Below are 26,166 nucleotides of genomic sequence, written 5' to 3' on the forward strand. Positions count from 1 at the left end.
AACAAGAAGGCTAAAAATCATGCCTCTCTTGTGGAAGATGAATAACTCCAGAACCTATGTGCTTTGGTATACTGGAATGGAGGAAGAAATAGAAGAAGTAACAGAGGACCTTCAGAAACTTAATATATGTAATGTAGCTTCTGAAGTTAACTTGGTTGGTTGAAATCCAAGTGATTGGTGGGTTGATACAGAGCCACTAAACATATTTGTGGAGACAAAAACTTGTTCTCTACATAAACCAAAATTCCAAAAGGAGAACCCCTATTTATGGGAAATGCTTCTACTACTCAAGTTGCTGGAAAAGGGAAGGTAGTTCTGAAATTCACATCAGGAAAAGAAGTTACCCTCAACGATGTATTTCATGCACCAGATATTTGTAAGAATTTGGTATCTGGTTCCTTGCTTTCATAAAATGGGTTCAAACTAGTATTTGAGTCTAATAATTTTGTTATATTTGTCCCATATGCTAACGAGAGGAAATTTTTGCCAAATTTTTAGGGACATACAATGGTTGTCTCAAATGCTAACGAAAAGAAATTCTCGCCAAATTTTTAGGGACACATATTAATTGTCTCAAATGCTAACGAGAGGAAATTTCCGTCAAATTTTTAGGGACCAATATATGCTGTCTCTAATAATCGTTGATATAGGGACAGTTACTAACCATCTCAAAAAATCTTCGGGACAGATGCCATTAGTCCCTTTAACCGTCCCAAATATTATTTGGGACGACCCTTTCCTGGACAAATTCATACCGCCCCCAATACTCTATTAGGGACGGTGATTCCACTTTTGGGATGACTTTTTCCGTCCCTAATTGACCTATTTTTTGTAGTGAATCTGGACCGGAAAGAAAGAGCTAGAAAGGGTTAGACCAACGAAAATGAGGAACACGAGAAACATTTGGCACGGTATATATAAAGAGCTAATTAATGAGTTGATCCGATCTTACACATGAAATTGCTTTAGGTTCTGAAAAAAAATATGACTCATAATTGAATAAAGGATCTAGGTAAGTGAAATTAACTTTAGATATATTTTGATTATGTTTTAAATCAGATAGAGATTTGAACATAAAGTAAGAAAAAAAATGTAAGACTGACTATGAAAATAGATTGAATCAGGTCAAGAACATGAAAAAATGATTCTGAGAACAATTTTAGCATGTAAAAAAGATAGGACATGAGAAGCGAAGAAAAACTAATCTTACAGGAAAGTAAATATGGGGAAGATAAGATTCAAACTTATATTCCAGATGGCGTCCTTTCTTAGTTCGTCCAAAGGATTTTTAGTCATTAGAATTAAGATTTACTGCCTTCTCTTTTCTTTGCTATGCATCTAATTGAATCGAGATTCTTCTATAGTTTGATTTATGTTCCATTTTGGGAATGAATTGGAACTAATTTGAGATTGAACTTCACAAGATAATAAATGGATAGATTTGCCCCGCAATAGGAATATTATGAAATGAATCGAAAAAGTGTTTGACGTAGGATTAATGGTGAACAAAAACTGAATCTCATTTAGGGATTTTTAAGAATTTGTTTTGGTATAGTAAATCACTGTAAATTGGTTGAGGCCTTTTCATTATGATTTTCCACATAAATTGAATGATATTGGATGGAATAGAATTGTGTCAACTCGAGAAGAAATTGGTTTGAAATTATACATAAGCCGAAACTAATTAGTCCCTATTTCGAATTGAACTTGCTATAGATACGTGAGAATGATTTAGATATTTTTTTGCTACAACTAGAGTGCACGTAGAGAGTTGAAAGTAGAAAAATCTTGAGATGGATAGACAATTACATATCCTGATCATGTTATCAGCTTAATAAATTAAGACAACGTTACAAATGCGTCAATTTGGTAGACTTAAAAGTTCAAAAATGGAAATGACCAACGTCAAAAAATTTCAGAAGTGGAAATGACCGACAACAAAAAATTGACCGACCTTAAAAAATTTCTATGAGAAGTAGAAATCAGTCAACCAAAAGTTAGTCAGAGATGAGATAAGGAAATGTCTAAGATAGAATGAGAAAAAGATAAAAAAAAGAAGCGGTACAAACGTAATCAGTAACACAGACAGGTGGGTGCCTATGAGGCCGGGATGTTGGAAGGAGGGACAGTGATCACCAATCGCGGGTACATGGTCAGTGTCCAAAAAGCGAGGGGCTAGATAGGGAAATGGAAGGACAATGCAGACGGGTGCCTGAAGAAAAAGGTAAAGTAGCCGAAGAATTTGAAGAGTCGAAAGAAAAACGGCCTAGAACGAATCTGTTTGGGAGCACGGCTCGTAGGAAAGACCATCCAATGCAGGGCGGTCTACAGGTCGCTCGATAGGCCAAGTCGTCACAGGCTATTTTTGGTCTAGAGGGTGGGGAAGTGGATGGGTCCTCCGTGGATGATGGTAAGGAATTAAGGGCAGGAACTAGTCTCAATCTCTTCCCAAAAGCCCAATCTAGGGCAAACCTTTATTTCAATGTCATCTTTTTCAATCTTAGAGCTTCAACTCATGATCCAGCAATTTTTTATGATCCAACAATTGTTGGTTAAACTTGTTTTACTTTCTAATCTTTTGATTAGAAAGCAAAAACTCATGCTACCATATACCCTAAGATTAGGTCTCTTTTTGGGTATGAAACCCCCATACTACTTGAGTTAAATAAACTAGGGGTACAAACTGCAATATTGATTATGTAAGGGTGAAGTAGGAATTTTTTTTAAGTATAACTTTGAAAACGGAATATTCTCAGGTGATTCCGTCAAAAGGGGGTCCAAAATGCAACTCTAGAAAAAGGGAGTCCAAACAGCAAGTCAATTATACGAAAGGGGGTCCAAACAGCAAATCTCCCATTGTAGCACAGGGTAAATCTATTCAGAGGTAGCCAAATAAAACAAGATAAACACTGTACTATCAGCTAAGTCCAAACAAGATAAACACTATACTGAAACATTGATCTTTAAGCCAGGGACTAAATATAAAACCTAACTTAGAAAAACCCTAAATTGATACTGAAGATGAGGCTTCATTGATGGTTCTCTTTATCTTCTCCCATGTGGAGGATACAACTTCATTGACAGTCTCCACCAAGTTCATACTCACCTGTTCTGTCGGTAAAGTCCTCACCAATACTTGAAATGCCACCGTTACTATCGAAGAAGTACTAATTACGGCAGAGGTACCGCCACCACCACCAAAACTATTACCATTGTTAGCTCCACCACGATCTACACGCATATAGTTCACACCATCTGGGACAATGAAGAGTCCGGAGGGAAGTAAAACCACATTGTTAGAATCACCTCCAGTCAACACTTCACGATAGCTTACGATATCAACTGGCACATACACTAGGCTTGACCCAGTTGAATCTACACAAGTTTCTTGTAGTAGGATCAAACTTTCGCCGTTTGGATACCTCGACTGAAATTATAAATGTAGTTAAATTATTATATATGCCTCAAAAATCGACATAAACGTATGGTAGAAAGTTTTAGTTATGTGAAGAAGAAAAAACTCACAGTAGCACGAATGACAGATACAGCATTCCTTGAATCTCTTCCTTTAACTATTCGTGCTATTTCTTCGGATGTCCTAGCATCAGCTAACATGTCGGAGGCGATGTTGAAGCTTGTCTCCATCAAATAGTGGAACAATTTATCCCATGGAGAAGCTACAACAAACGATGTCGCTGTGCTCACAACAATCCCCGATGGTTGACCGGGTATACCAATGGTGTCCCTTCGGATCCGAACGCGAACATCCCCACCCACGTTTATGCCGTCGACATTACTCCACTTATTTGGCGTAGTTATGTAGATTATCCAACATTATCCTTGCTAGTTTCAACAATGTTTGTGTCTCGTTGTAGGAAATCCCTACATCATACAAAAAACAGTTATTACGAACTATCGTAATTAATTTACAAGCAAAAGATGTGAAATGATACATTCAAGTTAGTCTTAATGGAGTCAGTATAATTTACATGAAAAGGAATAGATATGATTGTATTTGAATAAAAAAACTAACCATGGAAAAAAAGGGTAAAATTGAAAACATAAATGATTATATATTGCAAAATTAATACTTACATACTACAAATCTATCTCACAATGATTTAACTCTGAAATTATACCATTTACTTAACTCTAAGAATGATCATACAAATGAAAACAACTCTACCTGAAATAAGATTCTTATCTTCTTGCTAATATCATAAATATAACTAAAACGGCCATCTTCAACAATTCTTGCACGATTTTGGGACCTTTCTTGTATCATATCTGGTACGGGGAACTTTTACCAACTTCGTGTATTTTCCCTTGGCCAACTGACTTTCGGATGCCATTACCTTCGTGTTCATAAAAAATGTATAATCACATTTTATACTTGTTTTTTTCGTGACGTTATTATCTTTTGTGATGTTCTTATTTCTTGCTACACTTTAATTAGGGCAAATGGAAGGTAATGTTTCCCGGTATGATTGCCAAGAATAATCCAAGTATTATCTAGTGGTGATCAGAACACAAGAAATGTTAATATCACCTCTAGTTCCATTTCGGGATGTAAAATTTCTCTGCTTCTGCCAACAATATCTCCCGAGAGTTTGGATTGTCGTTGATATTCCAATCGACAGAGAGGGTCCACCGGCATTGTAAACAAACCTAAAATGGTAAACAAACCTCGTTAAAATGTAGGTATACAGGGTCAACCATAAGGAATTATTGTGAGTGAAGAAGCAAAGTACTAACACCACATCACAAACTCTATACACCATTATCATACCACCAAAAAGCACACTAGAAATAACTTTTAATATTATTAATAATTAAAGAGTAAATCTTCGACTGTTTATTATTTTCATTTACAGAAAATATGAGATGATTAGTTTAAAATTTACAACTCTATCTAGATAATGTCTTTATGGATCAAGGGGAAACTATAGCGTAGAAAAAAATGGTTTTTAGAGTCCCGGCCATAAGGAGTTTTTGTTCTAGTTTGAAAGTTATCGGAGGTGTAAATTTTGTTTTTAGAGTCGCGGCCATAAGGGGTTTTTGTTCTAGTTTGAAATTTATGGGAGGTGTAAATTTTGTCCATTCGTTCTCAAATCCCTACTATGAAAGTGATAGTGATGAAGCTTGATAAATACAATAAAATACTAACATGTTTTTATTGATTTCTTATGAATCTTATTAAATGTGCTTCAGTTTTCGATTGTTTGTGTCCTACAAGCTACGGGCTACACACACTTATTATACCTAGTACACATGTTATTTATCCACCAAACAAATGAAAGGAAAAGAATATTTGTGAAATTCAAGATCAATAACAAAGATATCTCGGAACAAATAAATTAAAACTAAAAAGATTAAGGTGATGTTTGTTTTTTTTTATGTCTGAATCTGAATTGGCTGAATCTGAATTGGCTGAACTGAATTGGTTGAATCTGAATTGGTTGAATCATTTCGTAAGTCTTATGTTTGTTTTTTGAATCTGAATTTTTAAGTCTGAGTTAATTACTTTACATTTATACCCCCTCTTTAATATTTTTTTCACAAACAAACCTAATCCTACAAAACCTTAAATTTTTCTCTCTCCAATAAATATAAAACCAAAACCCTAAATTTTTTCTCTCTAATAAATATAAACCAAAACCCTAAACAACTCCATTTCTCTTTCTCCATCTCTCAGCCTCCCTCTCACTCCCCCGGCCAGATCTCTCTCCGGCGAAACCTACTCGGCCAGATCTCTTTATGTTCCCATTTCTATTAGTTAATCTCTCTAACATACCGAATTCTAGTGGGGTTTGCTCTCGGTTTGTGTTGTTGGTTCTCGGTTTGTGTTGTTGGTGATAGGGTGGTGGTTGTGGTTCTCGATTTTTGGTGGTGGTGGTGGTGGTGGTGGCCGTTTGTATCTATGGTGGTTATAGTGGTCTGACTTGTACCTGTGGTGGTGATAGTGGTCTGACTTGTATGGTGGTGGTCTGATTTGTATATATGGTGGTTTGATTGGTGGTGGTGGTGGTGGTGGTGGTGGTGATCTGATTGGTGGTGGTCTGATTGGTGGTGGTCTAATTGGTGGTGGTCTAATTGGTGATCTGATTGGTGGTGGTCTAATTGGTGATCTGATTGGTGGTGGTCTAATTGGTGATCTGATTGGACTTGAGAATATTTTTAATTATGGGGGTATAAATGACATTTAACATATTTCAGCCATTGACTCTTGTTTTCAGACTTGTTTTGAAGTCTGAAATATTTGGACTCTTTTTCAGCCAATTCAGACCTCAGCCAAAATCAGCTAGATTTTCAGATTTTTTCAATTTTAAAAACAAACATCTGAAATCTGAATTGGATTCCAATTCAGATTTCAGATCTGAAAAAATGAAAAAACAAACAGCACCTAAGACTAAAAATCTGAAAGTAGTATTTTACCAAAAGAAATATGTGTGAGTTGGAATCGGATTTGTGACCTCATAGTTAAGATAACTTCATTTAGACGAACCTTCATGAGCTTAAATCTAACGACGAACATTTTCTCGTCGAAAAATTTGATTCATATAATCGACCGCAATCTCTGCAAAGTTAAAATAGATTAATAAACTAATTTTATGAATGTATCCATATAATAATAGTGAAGATAGATGTATTAGTTAAATTCAGATCCTACTCTTTGTGAGGAGGGGAAACTATTGTACCACAAACCGTTTGTAAAACTAGTTTCTTGAATCCATCCATTTATTGATAAAAATCTAACTTTATTCAACAAACTAGCTATGGAGCTAAAGTCTAAAATGAAGATGGATCCTGGAAATAAATTTGGTACAGACAGATTTGGACAATTGATCTGATTTAAGACATAAAATTGATTTTGATTCTATCAGAGAAAATACAAAGATCGATACGACTCAACATAGAATTAGGGGTCTAGGTGATGAAGTGAACACCCCTCCCACCCCATGGATAATTGAAACTAAGAAACCCTCCTATTGTTAATCAAAACCAAGAAACCCCCCAAATTTAACCTGATCGTCAATTTGACCGTTAAGTCAAACAAAGATAGTCATTACCACTTAACAAAGCTCAATAAATCAAAGACTACCTAATCAAATTTATAGTAGTATAAGTTTTTTATATTTAAAAAACAACATAGCTTAATAAATCGTCATTTTTGAATTATTTTAATATGTTTCTGTAAAATTTAAACTTAAATAGAATACTTTTAACTGAGAAATAAATTCAAAAATAGATAAAATGAATATCTTGAACCCACATACAACAAGGTGTTGTATATCCCTAAACTCCAACAAATTGGCTTTTATGTTGATAAAAAAAAGTGGCTTTTTTTTATCTTAATAAAAAAAAATGTTCATAGTTGACTGACTTAATAGTAGACCTTGTGAAACTCTTAAAAAATTGTTGCAACCATTTTGGTCTCTTTTGTAGGTCCTGTGAGGGTAGTTTCGACATTTTTTTTGAAAAACAACTATCTTTGACTGACTTAACGGTCAAATTGACGGTCGGGTTAAATTTAGGGGGGAGGGAGGTTCTTAGTTTTGATTAATATTGAGGGGATTTCTTAGTTTCAATTATCCATGGGGGGGGGGGGGGGGGGGGGTAAAACTTAAATGATAATTTAAAAGTGAATATGAAAATAGATTGAATCAATCACGGAAATGAACAAATGATTAAGAGAACGACAAAAATAACAAACTAAAATATAAGTATTAAGAAACTACAAATATATCTCACCGAAAACAAAATTTTAAATTTTAAAAAAGATATGTCAAGAGAAACGAATAAAAATAATACATAAATGAATTGTGGGAAAGAAAAATTGGAAATCAAAAGAATAAAAAGAAAACACAAACCTATATTTGAGATGTTGCCTTTCCGGTTCCGCTATTTTTATGAATCCTCCAATGAGAATAATTTCAAGGTAGTACAAAATTACAAAGATTAGAGGAGGGGAATGGAGAGATCTACTGAAAACAAGATGAAACTGATGAAAACAAAAGAACCTGACTAGCTTTATATAGAGAGATCTAATTCAGCGCTTCCACCCAAAAATCATCTAGAAGCTCCCACTTAACACGCACGCATCTAAAAGATTCTCGATAATAATGTAACAGATTCCACAAAAGAAAATTTTGGTGAGTTTCTAAATATGTTGCCAAACACTTTAATAAAAAAGAGAATATGTAAACAAGTAATAATCATCTGAGATTGTGATATTCATAGGCACAACCGATAACTCCAAGTCTACCAACCCCACTCTGAGTGTCTTAGTTTGGTCAAAAATATTTTTAGTCATTAAATTTAAGATTTTGCTTCCTTTTTTTTCTTTTCAATGATTTTAATTGAAAGATTGCCCTCTAGTTTGATTTATGTCCCCTTGCAGTAATGAATGGAACCAATTAGAAATCGAACTTCATTGAATGAGAAAATTAAAAGATTTGTTTCGGCACAGGAATAATTGGTAATTAATTGAGAATGATTATGATTGATGCCGGTCATGAGATTGAACAAAAAATGAATCTGATTGGGGATATGAAACCATTTGGTTTCCTATAGGGAAATCAATTGAAATTGGTTAATGCCTTTCGGTTATGACATTGAACCTAAACTAAATGATCTTGGATGAAATTAAATTGGGTCAAGTCCAGAAGAAGTTGTTTTGAAATTGGAAATAAATTGAAATTAATTAGTCCTCAAGTTGAATTGAACTCTACGCCGACATAAAATGATTTAGTGTTTTAGTTGCAAAGTCGTAGAAAGTTAAAAATAGAAAAATCTTGAGGTGGATAGACAATTGCACAACATGATAATGTTGTCAATTTAAGTAAGATAACCTATGAATGTAAAGTAGATTACTAAAACCTTAAGTCACAAGTCACAACTAGGTCATGAAGTCTTCTTTTTTGTTGCAACACTAGGTCATGAAGTCTACATAGCAAAATGTGATATATTTGTATAAATTTCCAGTTTTTGGCATAAATATTAGGTACAAGTAAATCGGGTGGCAAGTATAAAAAAGAAATGTCGTTACATATGTAGAAATGAAATATCAGTGTAATGTTCTCTCATTTCCCAGTTAATCTAACATATATGAATTGCCTCCACGTTTATTTATAAGTTTACATAGTTGGGGTTGAAAATGGTGCACGAAATTAAGCTGGAATAACGAGCAAGACTGAGCAAGATGAATGTGGTTCTAAGATCATTAAGTTGAAAATATAATATGAAACTCTCTTTAGTTGGGCGTGATTACGCTCACGATCCACGTGAGAGACCGAACGTCAAAACTTGTATTGTTTCTAAAAATAAGTTTGAAATGAATGAAGATCGATAAATATGCAATGTACACACATAAGTTCATGGCCGACCTGTACCAAAACAAACTCCATAAAAGTCCTTATACTGTTATATTTGTTAAAGGTCATTACATCATATTGCACGAGAATATTTTACATCATTGATATGGAATTAACCTATTGACAACCATGAAAATCATATGAATTTAGATAAGCATAATTGTTGTGATACAAAACAGTAGGCCATGTTTGGCCTGCAAGAAAGGAAAAGAATGAGATTACTATGAAATATGAATAGCAATGTCGTAATGTGATTCAAGACACCATTACATCCTTATATTGTTTTGTTTATCTAGAAAAATTATTGTTCGAGATTGATATTGGCAAAAAGTTATTTGATTAAAGATTCCAAGAAAGGAGAACATGAATCCACCCCATCTCTTGAAATGACCCTTTTACGAGGAAACACATTCTCGTTAGGATGTGATTCCTTATTCATTCTTGTGTATTATATACACATTCTTAGAGTGTGCCTTCTAATAATTGCATTTTATTTTCGTAGGCCAAGCATGACCATAGAAACGATATTGAACTTGATTTTTTGTTGTAACAAATTCTTTTGGCCAGGGATGAAATAGAGGATAGAAGGGGAGATGAGGTGGATATAAATGGTTTACCTTTTTTTTCGATTAGTTCCATTCAAGTCCTCAAGGAAAGCCAAATCGAATTATCAGACATCTGCGGGGTCAAATAAACTAATATCAAATTGGGGGCTAAAACAGAATTAACTCAACAATCTAATTAAGGAAAAAGTAATACTCGTGTAGAATTGTGAGACCAACCCATAAACTCAAGCCTAAATTGTTGTATAGCAAAATAGTAGGCCATGTTTGGCCTGCAAGAAAGGAAAAGAATGAGATTACTATGAAATATGAACAGTAATGTCGTAATGTGATTCATGACACTAATACATTCTTATACTGTTTTATTTATCCAGAAATATTATTATTAGAGATTGTTCATGGCAAAAATATATTTGATTAATGATTCCAAGAAAGGATAGCACGAATCCACCCTGCCTTTTGGGTGTGAAATATCTCCTTTACGAGGAAACACATTCTCGTTAGGATGTGATTCCTGATTCATTCTTGTGTATTATATAAACATTCTTAGAATGTGACTTCTGGTAATTGCACTTTATTTTCGGAGGCCAAGCATAACCTTAGAAACCATATTGAAATTGATTTTAGGTTTTAACAAATCCTGGTCAAGAATGAAATAGAGGAGAGAAGGGGAGATGAGGTGGATATAAATGTTTTCTCATTTTTTGGATTAGTTCCATTTTGGTGCTCAAGGAAAGCCAAATTGAACTATCAGACACCTGCGGGGGTCAAATGGACTAATTAGTCTCAAATTGGGAGCTAAAACATAATTAACTTAACAATCTAATTAAGGAAAAAAAGTATAAGATGTTACCCGGTAATAATCGTGTAGTTGCAACAACAAAAGAAAAGTAATAGTTGTGTAGAATTGTGGGACCAACCGATAAACTCAAATCTCAACCAATCCGGCCCAATTTCTTAGTTTCGTCCAACCCAGTGTTAGTCATCAAATTTAAGATTTTGTTTCCTCTTCTTTCACATGATTTTAATTGAATTTAAGATCCCAATTTAGTTTTATTTTCAATTGATTTGAATTTTAATAATAGTGGATGACAAATTTATAAATCTCTTGCAATATTAGGATATTAAGTAATGAATTGAAAATGGTTGACGTCTTTTGATTTTAAATTAGATTATGGTGTGTTTGGATGGAGGAATCATGAATTCGTGGATTCATGATTCCACAGATTCATGAGTCCGCAGAATAATGCATCCGGGAAAAACAAAAAATTCTAGAATTTCTTTAAAGAAATTATTTTTTTGTTGCTTTTATGTTTGAAAATTTGTTTTATTAATCCAGAATCCTACCAAATCTTAGGCGGTCGGATTATGGTCTTATACAAATTTTGGACTTAGGAATCTTTAGGATTCAAGAGTCCAATGATTTCTAGTAGCCAAACAATCAAAAATGTGATTCTTATCAGAAACCATTTTTTGTAGGAATCCTGCAACCAAACGCACCATTAAATGAATTCGATTTAGGAAATTATTTGATTTTCAATAGTTTAGAAATACTAGGAAATGGGTTTGAAATTGATGGGTCAATAATCCTTTTTTGTTTTCGATTTTAAACATAAATGGAATCTAATATAGGATAAATATGCTTGATTTCAACTCGATCCCACAAGAAATTGATATGGTCTCAAATAGAAAATGACCTGAAATTTATAATTGTCTAGGTTGAATTGATATAGATGCAGTTATAGAATTGATTTAAATTTGTTCGTAACGAATAAAGTGACTAGGATATGTGATTAGGACAAAATTAACATGATTAGGACTAGGATATATGATTAGGTTATGAATTAAATTCTTTTTATTTTCTTAATAATTATTAACCCCCCATCTTTACCTTTACCTCCTCCATTATTAATTTCTTAATTTGTAATTATTTCTCATTTTAATATGTATTCCTTCCACATTGTCTCATTTTAATGTGTAGTTACTCCTTTCACATTATATTAGATTTTAGTTTTTATTACTCCTTCAACATCAATATGATTAGGACAAAATAAATAATCCTAGATGATTAGGATAATCTCATAGGCATATTATATAAAATACTTAATTTCTATTGTATAAGACACTTAAATTTCTGGCTGACTGAGATGAAATAAATCTTGCAACTTTACTATTTCTATCAAAATATTGAAATTGATGTAACACTTCACCTTCCCTCATCCCTTATGACCTTTAAACTCATTAATCCTCAATTTTTTACCACCACCTTTGAAACGTCCATCCCTTAAATTAATTTTACTAATATATTCTTATATAGCGACATAAAGCCAAATATTATAACCAAGAACTCCAAGTTGTAGATGTATATTTCATCACATTTTAAGGTTTTAGACAAACCTTCGGGATGGGTGAATAAGAACAGGAAGACCATTGCAATCATAAGGTATTACTTTATCGTTCTTATGAACAACCACAAAACTAAACATTATAACCAACATATCGAGAGTTGAAGATGTATATTCATCATCCTTTTGATACAAAAAAAGACGTATATTCATCATCTTGTAAATTGGTATAATTTATAAATGTGTATCGAATAATTTTTGTCTCCGTCAAACATCTATTATTTTTAAGGTTATTTCCCTAATGGCCCCCAACTTTGTGACCAGCTTCCTGCCTAGCCCCCTAGATTAGCAAAAATACCCATATGGGCCCCTTTATATTTTTATTGAGATGGACCAAGTCTTCATTACAAGACATTAATTGATATATTATGAAGAGATAATACATAGTATAAGAGAGTTAAATCTAACTGAGGTAAGAGCTTATTTGAAAGATTTAGGTTTTGGGTGAGGAAAACCATAAACCTCTATGTTTATTTATGGCCAAGCGTTTTGGGGAAAGCGGAAAAGTTTCCGGGGAAGACGGTGAAAAACTAAAAAAAAATCAAACCAAACACTCCCCCCAAGTCGCCGGAATTAAGGTGCCGATCGGAAATGGCCGGCAACGACGTGTTTCTCTCTCTATCTACTATCTTCTCTCTTCTTTCTTCTCTCTTTTCCTCTCCTATATCTGCCACTTTTGTCTCTTCTCCCTTTTTTTTATAACAGTTCCGGCGAAGGGGCTTTCCCTTCGCCGGAAATTTCGCGAGAGAGGGGGAGAGGAGAGAGAGAAGAAAAGAGAAAGAAGAAAGAAGAAATAAGAAAATATAGAGAAGAAAGAAGAATGTTGATGGTGATTACCGACATTAATGGTGAAACTCGCCGGAATCCGGTCGAGGTCGCCGGAGTTTTAGTTGAGATGAGAGGAGAAGAAGAAAAAATTGAAACGGTGATGTTTGGAGGAAACAAAAAAATTTTGTTTCCACCCAAAACGTATTGCCCCGAAAATTTTGCTTATTTCCCCAGAACACTGGCCTTATTTATAATAGAAGAGAATTACAATGGTTGGAAATAAATAACGTAAATATCCTAATTCTAGTGTATCCATATCTTGGAGATATATATGATAATATTTCCCTGATTTATATCTTGGGAAGGAATTGTTGACTTGATTAACACTTTTACTCATATTACCCTCCCGCAAATTGAACGGAGGATCAAACCGAAAGTTCAATTTGGGAAATAATTTGATGAGACGTTCGTTGACACATTCTTCATTAAGGCAATCTAGAATTGGTTGATGAAGAAGCTTTTATTTTTGGTGTAGATCGATAGAAATATTACGTCAGTATAACGAGAAAGGTTGCACTTAGTGAGCATAACCACTCTGGGTTCAGAGGCTCACGGCAAAAACAAGAGACGTCTGCCTTGTGAAGACAAACTGACAAAAATCAACGAGGAGGAGCCAACGACCTTGCACTCCAAATGACGACAAACAACGGCGAAAAATCAAAATTACCACTTTTTTTTCTTACTGTTCCTGTACCAATAATGAAGTAACTTTAAACTTTCCTGAACACCAATTTAACTCCATCCACGAAACTCATTAAGATTGAAAATCACCTTTCAATTATAAATAGATCGTTCATCATTGATAACAAAAAACTTCCCGATCCCCATAACCAATAATATTGATAACTGGAATCTCCACAATTGACACCTTATTGAAAAATATCAAAAAAAACTTTGATAGTAAAACTTTACTAAATCAATTGAGAAGTTGAACGAAACTATTTAAAAAACTAGAAAAGAAAATAAAGGAGGAAAAAATAACATAATCCCCGCGGACGGTAGTCATTGAAGCGTCTACCGCCGCCGGTTTAGCAGAAGCAAAATAGAATCGAAACTATACTCTTTAGAGTTTTGTAGCTCTAATACCATGAAAGATTTAGGTTTTGGGTGAGGAAAACCCTATACCTCTATGTTTATTTATAATAAGAGAATTACAATGGTTGGAAATAATAACGTAAATATAGAAATAATCCTAATTCTACTGTATCCATATCTTGGAGATATATATGATAATACAATTAGTTAGTTTTGAATAATGATAGTTAGAGAAAGTTATTGTTTGAATAATGGTAGTTAGAGAAAGTTAATTAAAGTGTAATGATAGTTAAATAAGTTAGTTAAAGATTAACAACCTAATACAATTTGTTAAGTTTTGTTAATTACACACACACACACACACACACTCTCTCTCTATAACGAAATGTTTCCCTCTCTCTCTCTCACTAGATGATATAAATAGAGATCATCTCCTCTGTAATCTTTAATTGAGAAAAGTTAATAAAAGTTACAGAGTTTATCAAAGGATTAATCGAAGTTTTCATGGTATCAGATTTCTAAACAATGAATCGCACCTCCAATTCCGCTGCTTACTCTTCTTCTTCTTCTTCTTCTTCTTCTTCTTCTTCTTCTTCTTCTTATCAATCGATGTCCAATATAGCTAACCTTGTCTCTGATAAACTAGATGGATCGAATTATCTAGTTTGAAAGGATCAAGTCGAAACATCCTATATGGAGCTGATCCTTTAATAGTTGTTAATCACTCTCTCTATCTGTATAACGAACCGTTTCTCTCTCTCTCTCTCTCTCTCTCACACACACTAGATGATATAAATAGATATCATCTCTTCTGTAATCTTTAATTGAGAAAAGTTACAGAGTTTATCAAAGTTCTCACATAGACACATCAAGATTCATGAAATAATTAGGTACTATAATTGTCTTATTTAAACTCTAAAGACTATTTACATTTGCCTTCAAAGGCCATCCTAAGTGCGTTTAAGGGTTAAAACCCATCTAATCTAGATCTACTTTATTTATACACAAGTTCGTTAAATCCTAGATTTATATTTTCATGAGATCAAACCTCAAATCTTCGTGTTGCAGAGTGGGTATCAACCACTGCACCACAAGAGGTGGTGGACTTCTTTTCCTTATATATATACGGCCACCTATATCAATTAATTATGTTATCGCAAATTTATTTCTACAAGTAATTGAAAGCGAAAAGAACAATTAAGGGAGAAAAAACTGGCGCAATTTAGGTTGATATTAGTCAAATTTCATTATTCACATAATTTGAGTCTTAATTAGATTTTTTTTATATTTTTTTGTGTTGCAAGAGGTCTTTAGTTTTAACATTGATTGATAGTAGAAGACCCATTTCTAATTGTCCTAGTCAATGAAACAATTAACATCTGCCAAGGCATTACCCGCCAAGTTATTCGATCTGGGCATCGGGCACGTGGTCCTGCTCGCACATAGGTGCAACCAAAATGTTTCAGAACCAGAACCCTCTGGAAGAGATTCCCTATCATTATATATTGTAATCGGTCCTCAGCACCACTATGGTTTTGTTTTTCTCATGCAATATTACACCTGCTTCGATTTGATATAAACAAGTCCTTGGAGAACATGAACAAGAAGAAAGAAGAATAAACTTAGTTTCTAAAGTTGTCGTTAAGTTTTTTATCCTCTATACTGAATTATATGAATAAGATTGAAAAATATATAACTGTGGTTGACACTTGACAACTTTCGTTGATGAATCTATGTACACTTATTGGACTATAATATTTCAAATGGACTTTATAACGTTGGCCAATTACGATAGAATCAAGATTTGGACCCAAGGAGTGCGAAATTATATACAAACAAAAAAGTATTGCAAACACAATAATAAACTAGAGAAAAACTATAAAAATAAATACATTATATGGTATAGGGTATTATGAATGTATATCAAGTCAAGCGTTGTAACGCCCCAAATCTAGATTTCCACGTCGGCCGCCATGAAAACCTAAACTCAGAACATTTCTCCGCAGAACAGTAAACATAGTCGATATATCCATCAAAAGAGACAAATAATATCAAATGTGAAGCTCATAAGAATCAATAAATCATCTAAAAGAAATCCATTAAACTGTCTTAACTCAAACAATGGTTCTGAATCATCGACACGTAGGTCGGACAATAACGAATGAAACAAATAACTATCTAGAAAGTAAAACTCCAAATAACTACCTAATCTCGAAAGCGAAGACTAAGAAAGAAGCTCTGAGCTGACGAACTGGGATCAAGCTGGTGGCGCTCCCCGATCTCTATCACCTGAAAAATAGTAGGCTGGGTCAGAACCCAGCTAGCAGATTTCTAATTACCTAAGGTCTAAATAGACCAATTCAACACAAAACCAAGTATCGAACAACAGAACAATAATAACAGTCCATTATGTTACACCTTTCGTGCTAACACAATTGAAGTCAACCTGTTACACGGTTGAAGAGATTCATACAATACAACTTCCCTTTTGGAGGGGCATAACCAATTTTGAGGTCCACGAGATGGCGTCACTTACCATTCATGTTTGCATCGTCTTAAACCTCTCAATAGACAAAGGATACCACCCAAAAAGGGGATCCGTGCAACACGAGCACTTCACATATGAGCAGGAGGCGAGCCAACCTCTAGTTGGTAATTACTTCTCAAACTAGAAGTATGTGGTCCACAAGAATGATCTTGTGTTTGCATCGACTTAGACCTCTTCATCAACTATGGATACCTACCCAAAAAGGGGATCCGTGCAACACGAGCACATATGAGCAGGAAGCGAGCCAACCACCGATTACTTATGGATTACAATCGTCAATCCATATTTGAACTCAAACCCCTGGTCCACTGGGTTGTCCAATATCACATTGACAAACCCGTGTTTGCAATCGATCCACATGTCGAGCCAACCAGTCTTAGTTCATTCCATTAACGGAACTCAAGATCATGGTCCACCAAGTTATCTAATATCACATAAATAACTAGTGTTTGCAATCGACTCACATGTCGAGCCAACCAGTCTTGGTTCCGACTAGCCTATGCTTTCTAGGTTAACAACCTAAAGTAATATATCACACACAACTATTGGTAGCACTCATGCTCCAATACCACACAAATAATCTCATACAATCAATTATCAATAACAATAACATAAACACGAATAATTCTTAATATCTAGGCTGCTGTCCGGGTGTATATATACACCATATTTATATAACCTAAATAATCTAGGTTGCTGTCCCGGTATATGTATACTCCATTAATATAACTATAATGATCTAGGGTTACTATGTTGTTGTTGTAATTAGTTCCTAATCATAATATATATCTATGGTATCATTAATTAGTTCTAAGTTGATGATAACCTAGCAAACAACAATGGTTCAAAGCTATTATAGTACTACTATCCAAAACTAGGTTAAAAATTAAAGAGGGCTATATAAACCCTAGGGAAGAAGAAACCTACCTGAGATGTAGCACAATGAAGAAGAAATCAAAACCCTTTAGTAACCCTTTGAAGCTTCTTCTCTTTCCCACACTTCTTCTCTCTAAAAATCACTTTCTCTCTCTAAGTAACTTTCCCTTCTTCAACTCACTACTACTGCTAAAGAAAGGAAAAGAAAAGAAAAGGATGAGGTAGGGTTAGGGGTATTAAATTCGTTTTACTAAAGGCACCCCCCTATTTTAGTAGGGACACTACAATCTCCCCTCCTAAAAGGAAATTTCGTCCTCGAAATTGAACGTACCTGATGAGAGGAAAAGATGGGGATAACGAAGTTGCATATCCTCCTCCCGCTCCCAAGTAACTTCCTTGTCATTGTGGTGATTCCACTGAACCTTGACCATGGGAATCGTCTTTCGGCGAAGGACATGCTCTCTACGGTCAATAATCTGAACTGGTTCCTCTTCATATGATACATTTGGCTGGAGCTCCAAATCATGGTAATCTATCACTGAATGTTGATCTCCATCTCTCACATGTTTTCGAAGCATCGAAATATGAAAGACATTGTGGACTCCTGTGAAGCTTGCAGGCAATTCAAGACGATAGGCTACTTTTCCCACCTTCTCAACTATTCTGAAAGGTCCAATATATCTAGGAGCCAACTTTCCTTTCTTACCAAATCGCAAAATACCTTTCATAGGTGACACCTTCAACAAAACCTCATCTCCAACAATAAACTCCAAATCCCTTCGTCGGTTGTCGGCATAACTCTTTTGACGACTTTGAGCTGCTTGAAGCCTACTTCGAATCAAAGCAATTTTCTCAGAAGTGTCCCGAATCACCTCTGGTCCTTCTAGTTTAGCGTCACCTGCCTCTGTCCAACACAATGGTGACCGACAAGGTCTCCCGTATAATGCCTCGAAAGGTGCCATGCCAATACTAGATTGGTAACTATTATTATATGCGAATTCTACGAAAGGCAAATGATCTTGCCAACTCCCTCCAAGATCTAGTATTGAGCATCTCAACATATCTTCAAGTACTCTGTTAACTCGCTCTGTCTGCCCATCAGTCTGAGGATGAAAAGCTGTACTGAAATGTAAAGATGTCCCCATAGAAGTTTGGAAACTCTTCCAAAACCGTGAAGTAAAGGACGAATCTCTGTCTGAAACAATAGACACCGGAACTCCGTGTAACCTGACAATCTCCTTAATGTAAAACTGTGTCAGTCGGTCCCCACTATCTGTCGTCTTCACTGGTAGGAAGTGAGCCGACTTCGTCAACCTGTCAACTATCACCCAAATAGCGTCAAAGCCTCTACTAGATCGCGGTAAACCCGTGACGAAGTCCATTGATATATTCTCCCATTTCCACTCCGGAATGGGCAACGGTTCCAAGAGTCCGGATGGATGTCGATTTTCCGCTTTCACCATCTGACACACATTACACTTCCTCACATACTCCGCAACATCTTTCTTCATCCCTGACCACCAGTACTGCCTCTTCAAGTCTTTGTACATCTTGTTACCCCCGGGGTGAACTGTGTACTTACTTCGGTGTGCTTCATCTAATATATCCCGTCTCAAGACCGGATCTGCCGGTACATATAGTCTCCCTCGAAATCTCAATACGCCGTCCTGCCCGGTACTGAACTCAGTCTCAGTCTCTTGCATTAACGAAACCTGTTTCTGGCACCACTCATCATCAATTTGGGCATCCACAATACGATTCAACAAAGATGGTCTAACAACCATACTACCCAGAAATAACGAGTCAATTCCTGACCCAACCACGTCAATGTCGTATGTTGCTACATCCTCCAACATCTTCCACTGGTTCATCATCAATGTTGCCACGATACCCCTCGGTTGTCGGCTTAGTGCATCGGCTACCACATTTGCCTTACCCGGGTGGTATTGCAACGTGAAGTTATAATCCTTCATCAACTCCAACCACCTGCGCTGACGCATGTTCAACTCCTTTTGTGAGAAGAGATACTTGAGGCTCTTATGATCAGTAAAGAGATCGAACTTCTCACCATACAGATAGTGCCTCCAAATCTTCAAAGCAAACACTATAGCTGCCAACTCTAAGTCATGAGTTGGATAGTTTTGCTCATGTGGCCTCAACTGCCTAGAAGCATAAGCAACCACTTTATCTTTTTGCATCAATACACACCCTAAACCCTGAATAGAAGCATCTGTATAAATCATAAATCTGGTGCCACTCTCTGGAATGACCAACACCGGTGCCGTAGTCAACTTCGTTTTAAGTTCTTTGAAAGCCTCATCACACCTCGTATCCCATGAGAATGTCACTCCCTTCTTTGTAAGATTCGTCAAAGGTCCTGCAATACTTGAGAACCCCTTGATGAACCGTCGATAATACCCAGCCAATCCCAGAAAACTGCGAATCTCAGTAACCGAGGTAGGCTGCTTCCAATTAAGCACAGCTTCAACCTTAGAAGGGTCAACCAATACTCCGTCCTTCGAAATAACATGGCCTAGGAATTTTACTTCCTCTTGCCAAAAATCACATTTCTCGAACTTTGCATATAACTGATGTTCCATCAGTCTCTCTAACACTAATCTCAAGTGATCTTCATGATCCTCCTTAGTCTTGGAGTAGATAAGAATGTCATCAATAAAGACAATGACAAATTTATCCAAGAAGTCCCGGAACACCCGATTCATGAGGTCCATAAACACCGCAGGTGCGTTAGTCAAACCGAAGGACATAACAAGAAACTCATATGAACCATAACGTGTCACAAATGCCGTCTTAGGAATGTCCTCCTCTCGGACTCGTAACTGATGGTACCCTGATCTCAAGTCAATCTTAGAGAACCACTTGGTCCCTCTCAGTTGATCAAACAGATCATCAATCCTTGGTAAAGGATATTTATTCTTCACAGTAACCTTGTTGAGCTCTCTATAATCGATACACAACCTCATTGACCCATCTTTCTTTTTAACAAAAAGAACAGGTGCACCCCAAGGAGAACTACTCTGACGTATGAACCCCTGATCTAGTAATTTCTGAATCTGGTCCTTAAGCTCTTGCAGTTCTATCGGAGCCATTCGATAAGGAGTTCGGGCTATAGGTTTAGTACCCGGTTCCAACTGAATGCAGAAGTCAACCTCTCTGCGTGGTGGCAACCCTGGTACATCTCTGAACACATCGTGGTACTCACTAACCACATCAATACTATCAAGCCCCTCACTCATTACCGGATGCTCTTCTAGCTCTACGTGACTCAGGTGAACCTCTCTCATCTGACAAGTCAACGCTGACACTGTAAACACTTCTTCCCCTGGAAGAGAAAATGTGACTGTTTTGGCATAACAGTCCACAAGTGCATGGTATGAGGCAAGCCAATCCATGCCTAAAATCACATCATACCGCACCAACTCAAGCACAAAAAGGTCTGCAGCGAAGTCTCGCTCACCCAATCTAATGATACACCCCTTACAGATGTGGTCTATCACAATCAAACCACCCCAAGCAGAAGACACCGAAAAAGATCTCCCACATCGATCTAACTCTATGGGTAACTTACGAACAAAAGAAACAGAGATAAATGTGCCCATGGCACCAGGATCAAATAAAATTTTACCCATTCTAGTATGAATAAGGAATGTACCTTCCACCACATCAGTAGGTGCGCGGTCATCTCTAGGAAGGATGGCATTCAACTGTGGTTGTTGCCCACGTCCCTGTGGTCTGCCCTGTGGGTTACGCTCATGATGACGCCCCTGATTTCCTGTCTGAGCTCTAGTCCTCCTCGGACAATCAAAAGACCTGTGCCCTACTTCCTGACAATTAAAACAAACTCCTCTAAATGGTCTCTGTTCCACACCATCAACATTAGCCACTGGCGGTTGCCTACCTGTAGTCACCACTGTCATATCCCTGTTGCCTCCCTCGATCTGAGGCCTCTTACCATCCCGTTGACCATTATAGTTGTTGCGCTGATTCCAACCAACCTTCCCATAACTGCTACTGTTCCCCTTTTGTTCACCCTTGCTTTGCACTTTGATTCCTCTCTGCTTCTTTGCCTCCTGTATCCGAGCATCGTGAACCTTAGCACAAGAAACCACCTTCTGATAGGTGTCGAAACTAGGTTGCCCTGCAATGTACCTAGCAATGTTGTCACGCAACCCATTGACAAACCTCTCAATCTTTTCCTCCTCTGTGGGAATTAGTTGAGTAGCGAAGAGGGAGAGTCTGTGAAACTCATTCTCATACTCCAAAACTGATTGATTCTCCCCTTGCTTCAACTCCTGAAATTCCCTCTTAAGTGTTTGTTGTGCCGAGAAAGGAATAAAGTTTTCCATGAAGACCTTCTTAAATTCTTCCCAGGTGAACCTCAACGGATCCACTAGCCTAGACTGAGTGTCCCACCAAGTAGCTGCATTCTTCTTCAACTGGAACACTGCCATCCGCTGCTTATATTCCTCAGAGCAATCAAACGCCACGAACATCCTCTCTATCTCCTTACACCATTCATATGCCTCTACCGGTCCACCAGTCCCATCAAATGTTGGCGGTTTCATTTTCATAAACTCATGGTAGTACTTCAACCAGGTCATCTCAGTTGGTGGCCTCAGATTCACAGCAGGACCTCCCGTCTCTAGTGTCGGATTCTGCGTCCGAGCTTGTTCCCTTGTTTGAGCCTCTGCTGCGATGTTAATCAAATTTTGCAATGCGGCTGCATCAATTGTCACTGTCTCTCCTCCGTTCAGATTAGGATTTGTAGTCTCATGACCCCCTGACTGTCCATGTGTACCCTCTGGTGCTGTAGAACCCCTTTCCTCAGGTAGGACACCTCGACCTCGACCTCTACCACCCCCTCGAGTGCGAGCACTGCGACGACCTCTGCCACGACCAGTAGCCCCTTCGCTAACCATAACTCTATTCAAATCCAAAAGAGAAACCAAGTCAGAACTTAGACAGTCAAGAGCTCCGTACAAAAATTTACTACGTACTATGCGCTTAGAGGGGTTGAACCCTACACACTGATCCTAGGATTTATGAACCTAGAGCTCTGATACCACTTTGTAACGCCCCAAATCTAGATTTCCACGTCGGCCGCCATGAAAACCTAAACTCAGAACATTTCTCCGCAGAACAGTAAACATAGTCGATATATCCATCAAAAGAGACAAATAATATCAAATGTGAAGCTCATAAGAATCAATAAATCATCTAAAAGAAATCCATTAAACTGTCTTAACTCAAACAATGGTTCTGAATCATCGACACGTAGGTCGGACAATAACGAATGAAACAAATAACTATCTAGAAAGTAAAACTCCAAATAACTACCTAATCTCGAAAGCGAAGACTAAGAAAGAAGCTCTGAGCTGACGAACTGGGATCAAGCTAGTGGCGCTCCCCGATCTCTATCACCTGAAAAATAGTAGGCTGGGTCAGAACCCAGCTAGCAGATTTCTAATTACCTAAGGTCTAAATAGACCAATTCAACACAAAACCAAGTATCGAACAACAGAACAATAATAACAGTCCATTATGTTACACCTTTCGTGCTAACACAATTGAAGTCAACCTGTTACACGGTTGAAGAGATTCATACAATACAACTTCCCTTTTGGAGGGGCATAACCAATTTTGAGGTCCACGAGATGGCGTCACTTACCATTCATGTTTGCATCGTCTTAAACCTCTCAATAGACAAAGGATACCACCCAAAAAGGGGATCCGTGCAACACGAGCACTTCACATATGAGCAGGAGGCGAGCCAACCTCTAGTTGGTAATTACTTCTCAAACTAGAAGTATGTGGTCCACAAGAATGATCTTGTGTTTTGCATCGACTTAGACCTCTTCATCAACTATGGATACCTACCCAAAAAGGGGATCCGTGCAACACGAGCACATATGAGCAGGAAGCGAGCCAACCACCGATTACTTATGGATTACAATCGTCAATCCATATTTGAACTCAAACCCCTGGTCCACTGGGTTGTCTAATATCACATTGACAAACCCGTGTTTGCAATCGATCCACATGTCGAGCCAACCAGTCTTAGTTCATTCCATTAACGGAACTCAAGATCATGGTCCACCAAGTTATCTAATATCACATAAATAACTAGTGTTTGCAATCGACTCACATGTCGAGCCAACCAGTCTTGGTTCCGACTAGCCTATGCTTTCTAGGTTAACAACCTAAAGCAATATATCACACACAACTATTGGTAGCACTCATGCTCCAATACCACACAAATAATCTCATACAATCAATTATCAATAACAATAACATAAACACGAATAATTCTTAATATCTAGGCTGCTGTCCGGGTGTATATATACACCATATTTATATAACCTAAATAATCTAGGTTGCTGTCCCGGTATATGTATACTCCATTAATATAACTATAATGATCTAGGGTTACTATGTTGTTGTTGTAATTAGTTCCTAATCATAATATATATCTATGGTATCATTAATTAGTTCTAAGTTGATGATAACCTAGCAAACAACAATGGTTCAAAGCTATTATAGTACTACTATCCAAAACTAGGTTAAAAATTAAAGAGGGCTATATAAACCCTAGGGAAGAAGAAACCTACCTGAGATGTAGCACAATGAAGAAGAAATCAAAACCCTTTAGTAACCCTTTGAAGCTTCTTCTCTTTCCCACACTTCTTCTCTCTAAAAATCACTTTCTCTCTCTAAGTAACTTTCCCTTCTTCAACTCACTACTACTGCTAAAGAAAGGAAAAGAAAAGAAAAGGATGAGGTAGGGTTAGGGGTATTAAATTCGTTTTACTAAAGGCACCCCCCTATTTTAGTAGGGACACTACAAGCGTGGAGCCAAAATTTTATTTTAGACTGAGCTGACCGTGAATTAAAACGGTATGAAATAAAAAATCGATACGTATGACTAGTTTTGAAGAAGATAATTATTGTGCGAATACAGGCTCTTAACTACATATGTTAATTGTCAAACAAATATTGTTGTTTCTTTTTTAAAGATAAGTAATAGTCAGGGGTGGCCCGTGACCAAAGCCCCCAAAGCTGTCGCTTTGGGCCCTAAATAATCAAGGGCCTCATATTTCCTATTTCGTATGTAACTTTCGAAAAACTAATTATACTTTAAACCAATTTCAAGTATAATTTAAGGCTTAGTTTAGTGGTAAAGAGTTTAGATCTTGGATAAAAAGTCAAGAGTTTGATTCCTACTTTTTACATTGTTTAAATTTTTTTCTAATATCCATTGTATAGGGCCTCCCATATACTTGGGCAGGTCCCGGTAATAGTTTAGAAAGCTTAAATTCATAATATTTTAAAGAGTGCAAAAATCTAAGGCCCAAAATCCTACCCAAAACCACAAACCCAGCCCAACACGGAAGATTATTCCAAAAAACACCCAAAAGATGAAAAGTCACTTTTAACCTCTTCAGATAATCATCCTTCCTCTAGTATCCCTCCCTCATTTCCCGCTTTTTCTTTTTTTGTTTCAGCCTTCCTCCCGAAAAACGAGGGAAAAAGTTGCAATGTGAAGCGACTTGATCTGACGCTCAAACCATCTCTCTATTTATCTCTCTTCATTCCCTCAAAACACAAAAAGACTCAACCATTTCTGGAGACATTTACAGCTATGTTTAAGACATTTGGGATTTTGTTTCAACCATTTAGGGTATTGTTGGTAATTTTTGGGTGTTTTACTTGGTAAAAAAGCTAATGTTCTTCTTTAAGCGTTTTGGAGGTTTTGGGAAAAATTTAAACTTATGTTGAAGACATTTTAGGTTCTGTTTCAAACATTTAGGGGTTTTACTTGGTAAAAAAACTATTGTTCTTCGTTAAGCATTTTTGGGGTTTTTGGAGACATTTACAGTTATGTTGAAGACATCATCTGGGATTCTGTTTCAAACATTCAGGGTTTTGATGGTGATTTGTGGGTGTTTTACTTGGTAAAAAAAACTTTTGTTCTTCGTGAGCATTTTGGAGATTTTGGGATAAAATTTAAGTTATGTTGAAGACATTTTGGATTTTCACTACAAAAATACGTCCTATTTGTAACGGCTAATTGTAACGGCTTTCCGCTGAGCCGTTACAAATAAAGTATACATAACGGCTTCCACGTGAGCCGTTATACGTATGTACTCTTTTATAACGGCTATCATATAGATAGCCGTTGCAAATGAACTATTTAATTCAGCGCCAACTTTTCGATGGCGCCAAGTAATTTCCCGCGTCTGGCGTGTTGTAGTTTTATTATAACGGTTGCTTTTCCGTTATAACAACGACTTGTTATAACGGCTTTATGCTGCGCAGCCGTTATAAATGAGTCGTACTTTTATAACGGCCTACGTCCGTTACAAGCGATACTATATATAACGGCCTATATTATTTATGGCCGTTATAATTGTGAGCCCTAGAAACCCCACGGTCCTAAATTCAGTTTTCTCTTTCTATTAGTGAGAGAAAGTAATACTTCCGGCCGGCGATCGAAGCTTTCCTCTCCCATTAATCTT

General features: G+C 36.6%; 1 protein-coding gene across 1 annotated transcript; it reads right to left on the minus strand.

Annotated features, from left to right (window-relative positions):
• Positions 1 to 3,004: 3,004 nt before the first annotated feature.
• On the minus strand, positions 3,005 to 4,644 carry LOC147549481 (homeobox-leucine zipper protein HDG1-like). Its single transcript, XM_086665311.1, has 3 exons — positions 4,550 to 4,644; positions 3,526 to 3,882; positions 3,005 to 3,427 (listed from the first exon to the last, which is right to left on the minus strand). Exons 2-3 carry the CDS (start codon positions 3,643 to 3,645, stop codon positions 3,005 to 3,007), a joined length of 543 nt encoding a protein of 180 aa, XP_086521437.1. The 5' UTR covers positions 3,646 to 3,882; positions 4,550 to 4,644.
• Positions 4,645 to 26,166: the final 21,522 nt, after the last annotated feature.

This window comes from Eschscholzia californica, unplaced genomic scaffold, assembly GCF_041429995.1.
Source record: "Eschscholzia californica isolate CP2 unplaced genomic scaffold, dmEscCali1.0.p SCAF_3, whole genome shotgun sequence".
NCBI lineage: Eukaryota > Viridiplantae > Streptophyta > Magnoliopsida > Ranunculales > Papaveraceae > Eschscholzia > Eschscholzia californica.

What these genes read in the sequence shown, in the direction of transcription:
- LOC147549481 (XM_086665311.1), bottom strand. Translation starts at nt 3,645, where the DNA reads ATGGAGACAAGCTTCAACATCGCCTCCGACATGTTAGCTGATGCTAGG. An exon ending in TATCTGTCATTCGTGCTACT is followed by an intron (nt 3,428 to 3,525) that starts GTGAGTTTTTTC and finishes TTATAATTTCAG; the next exon opens with TCGAGGTATCCAAACGGCGA.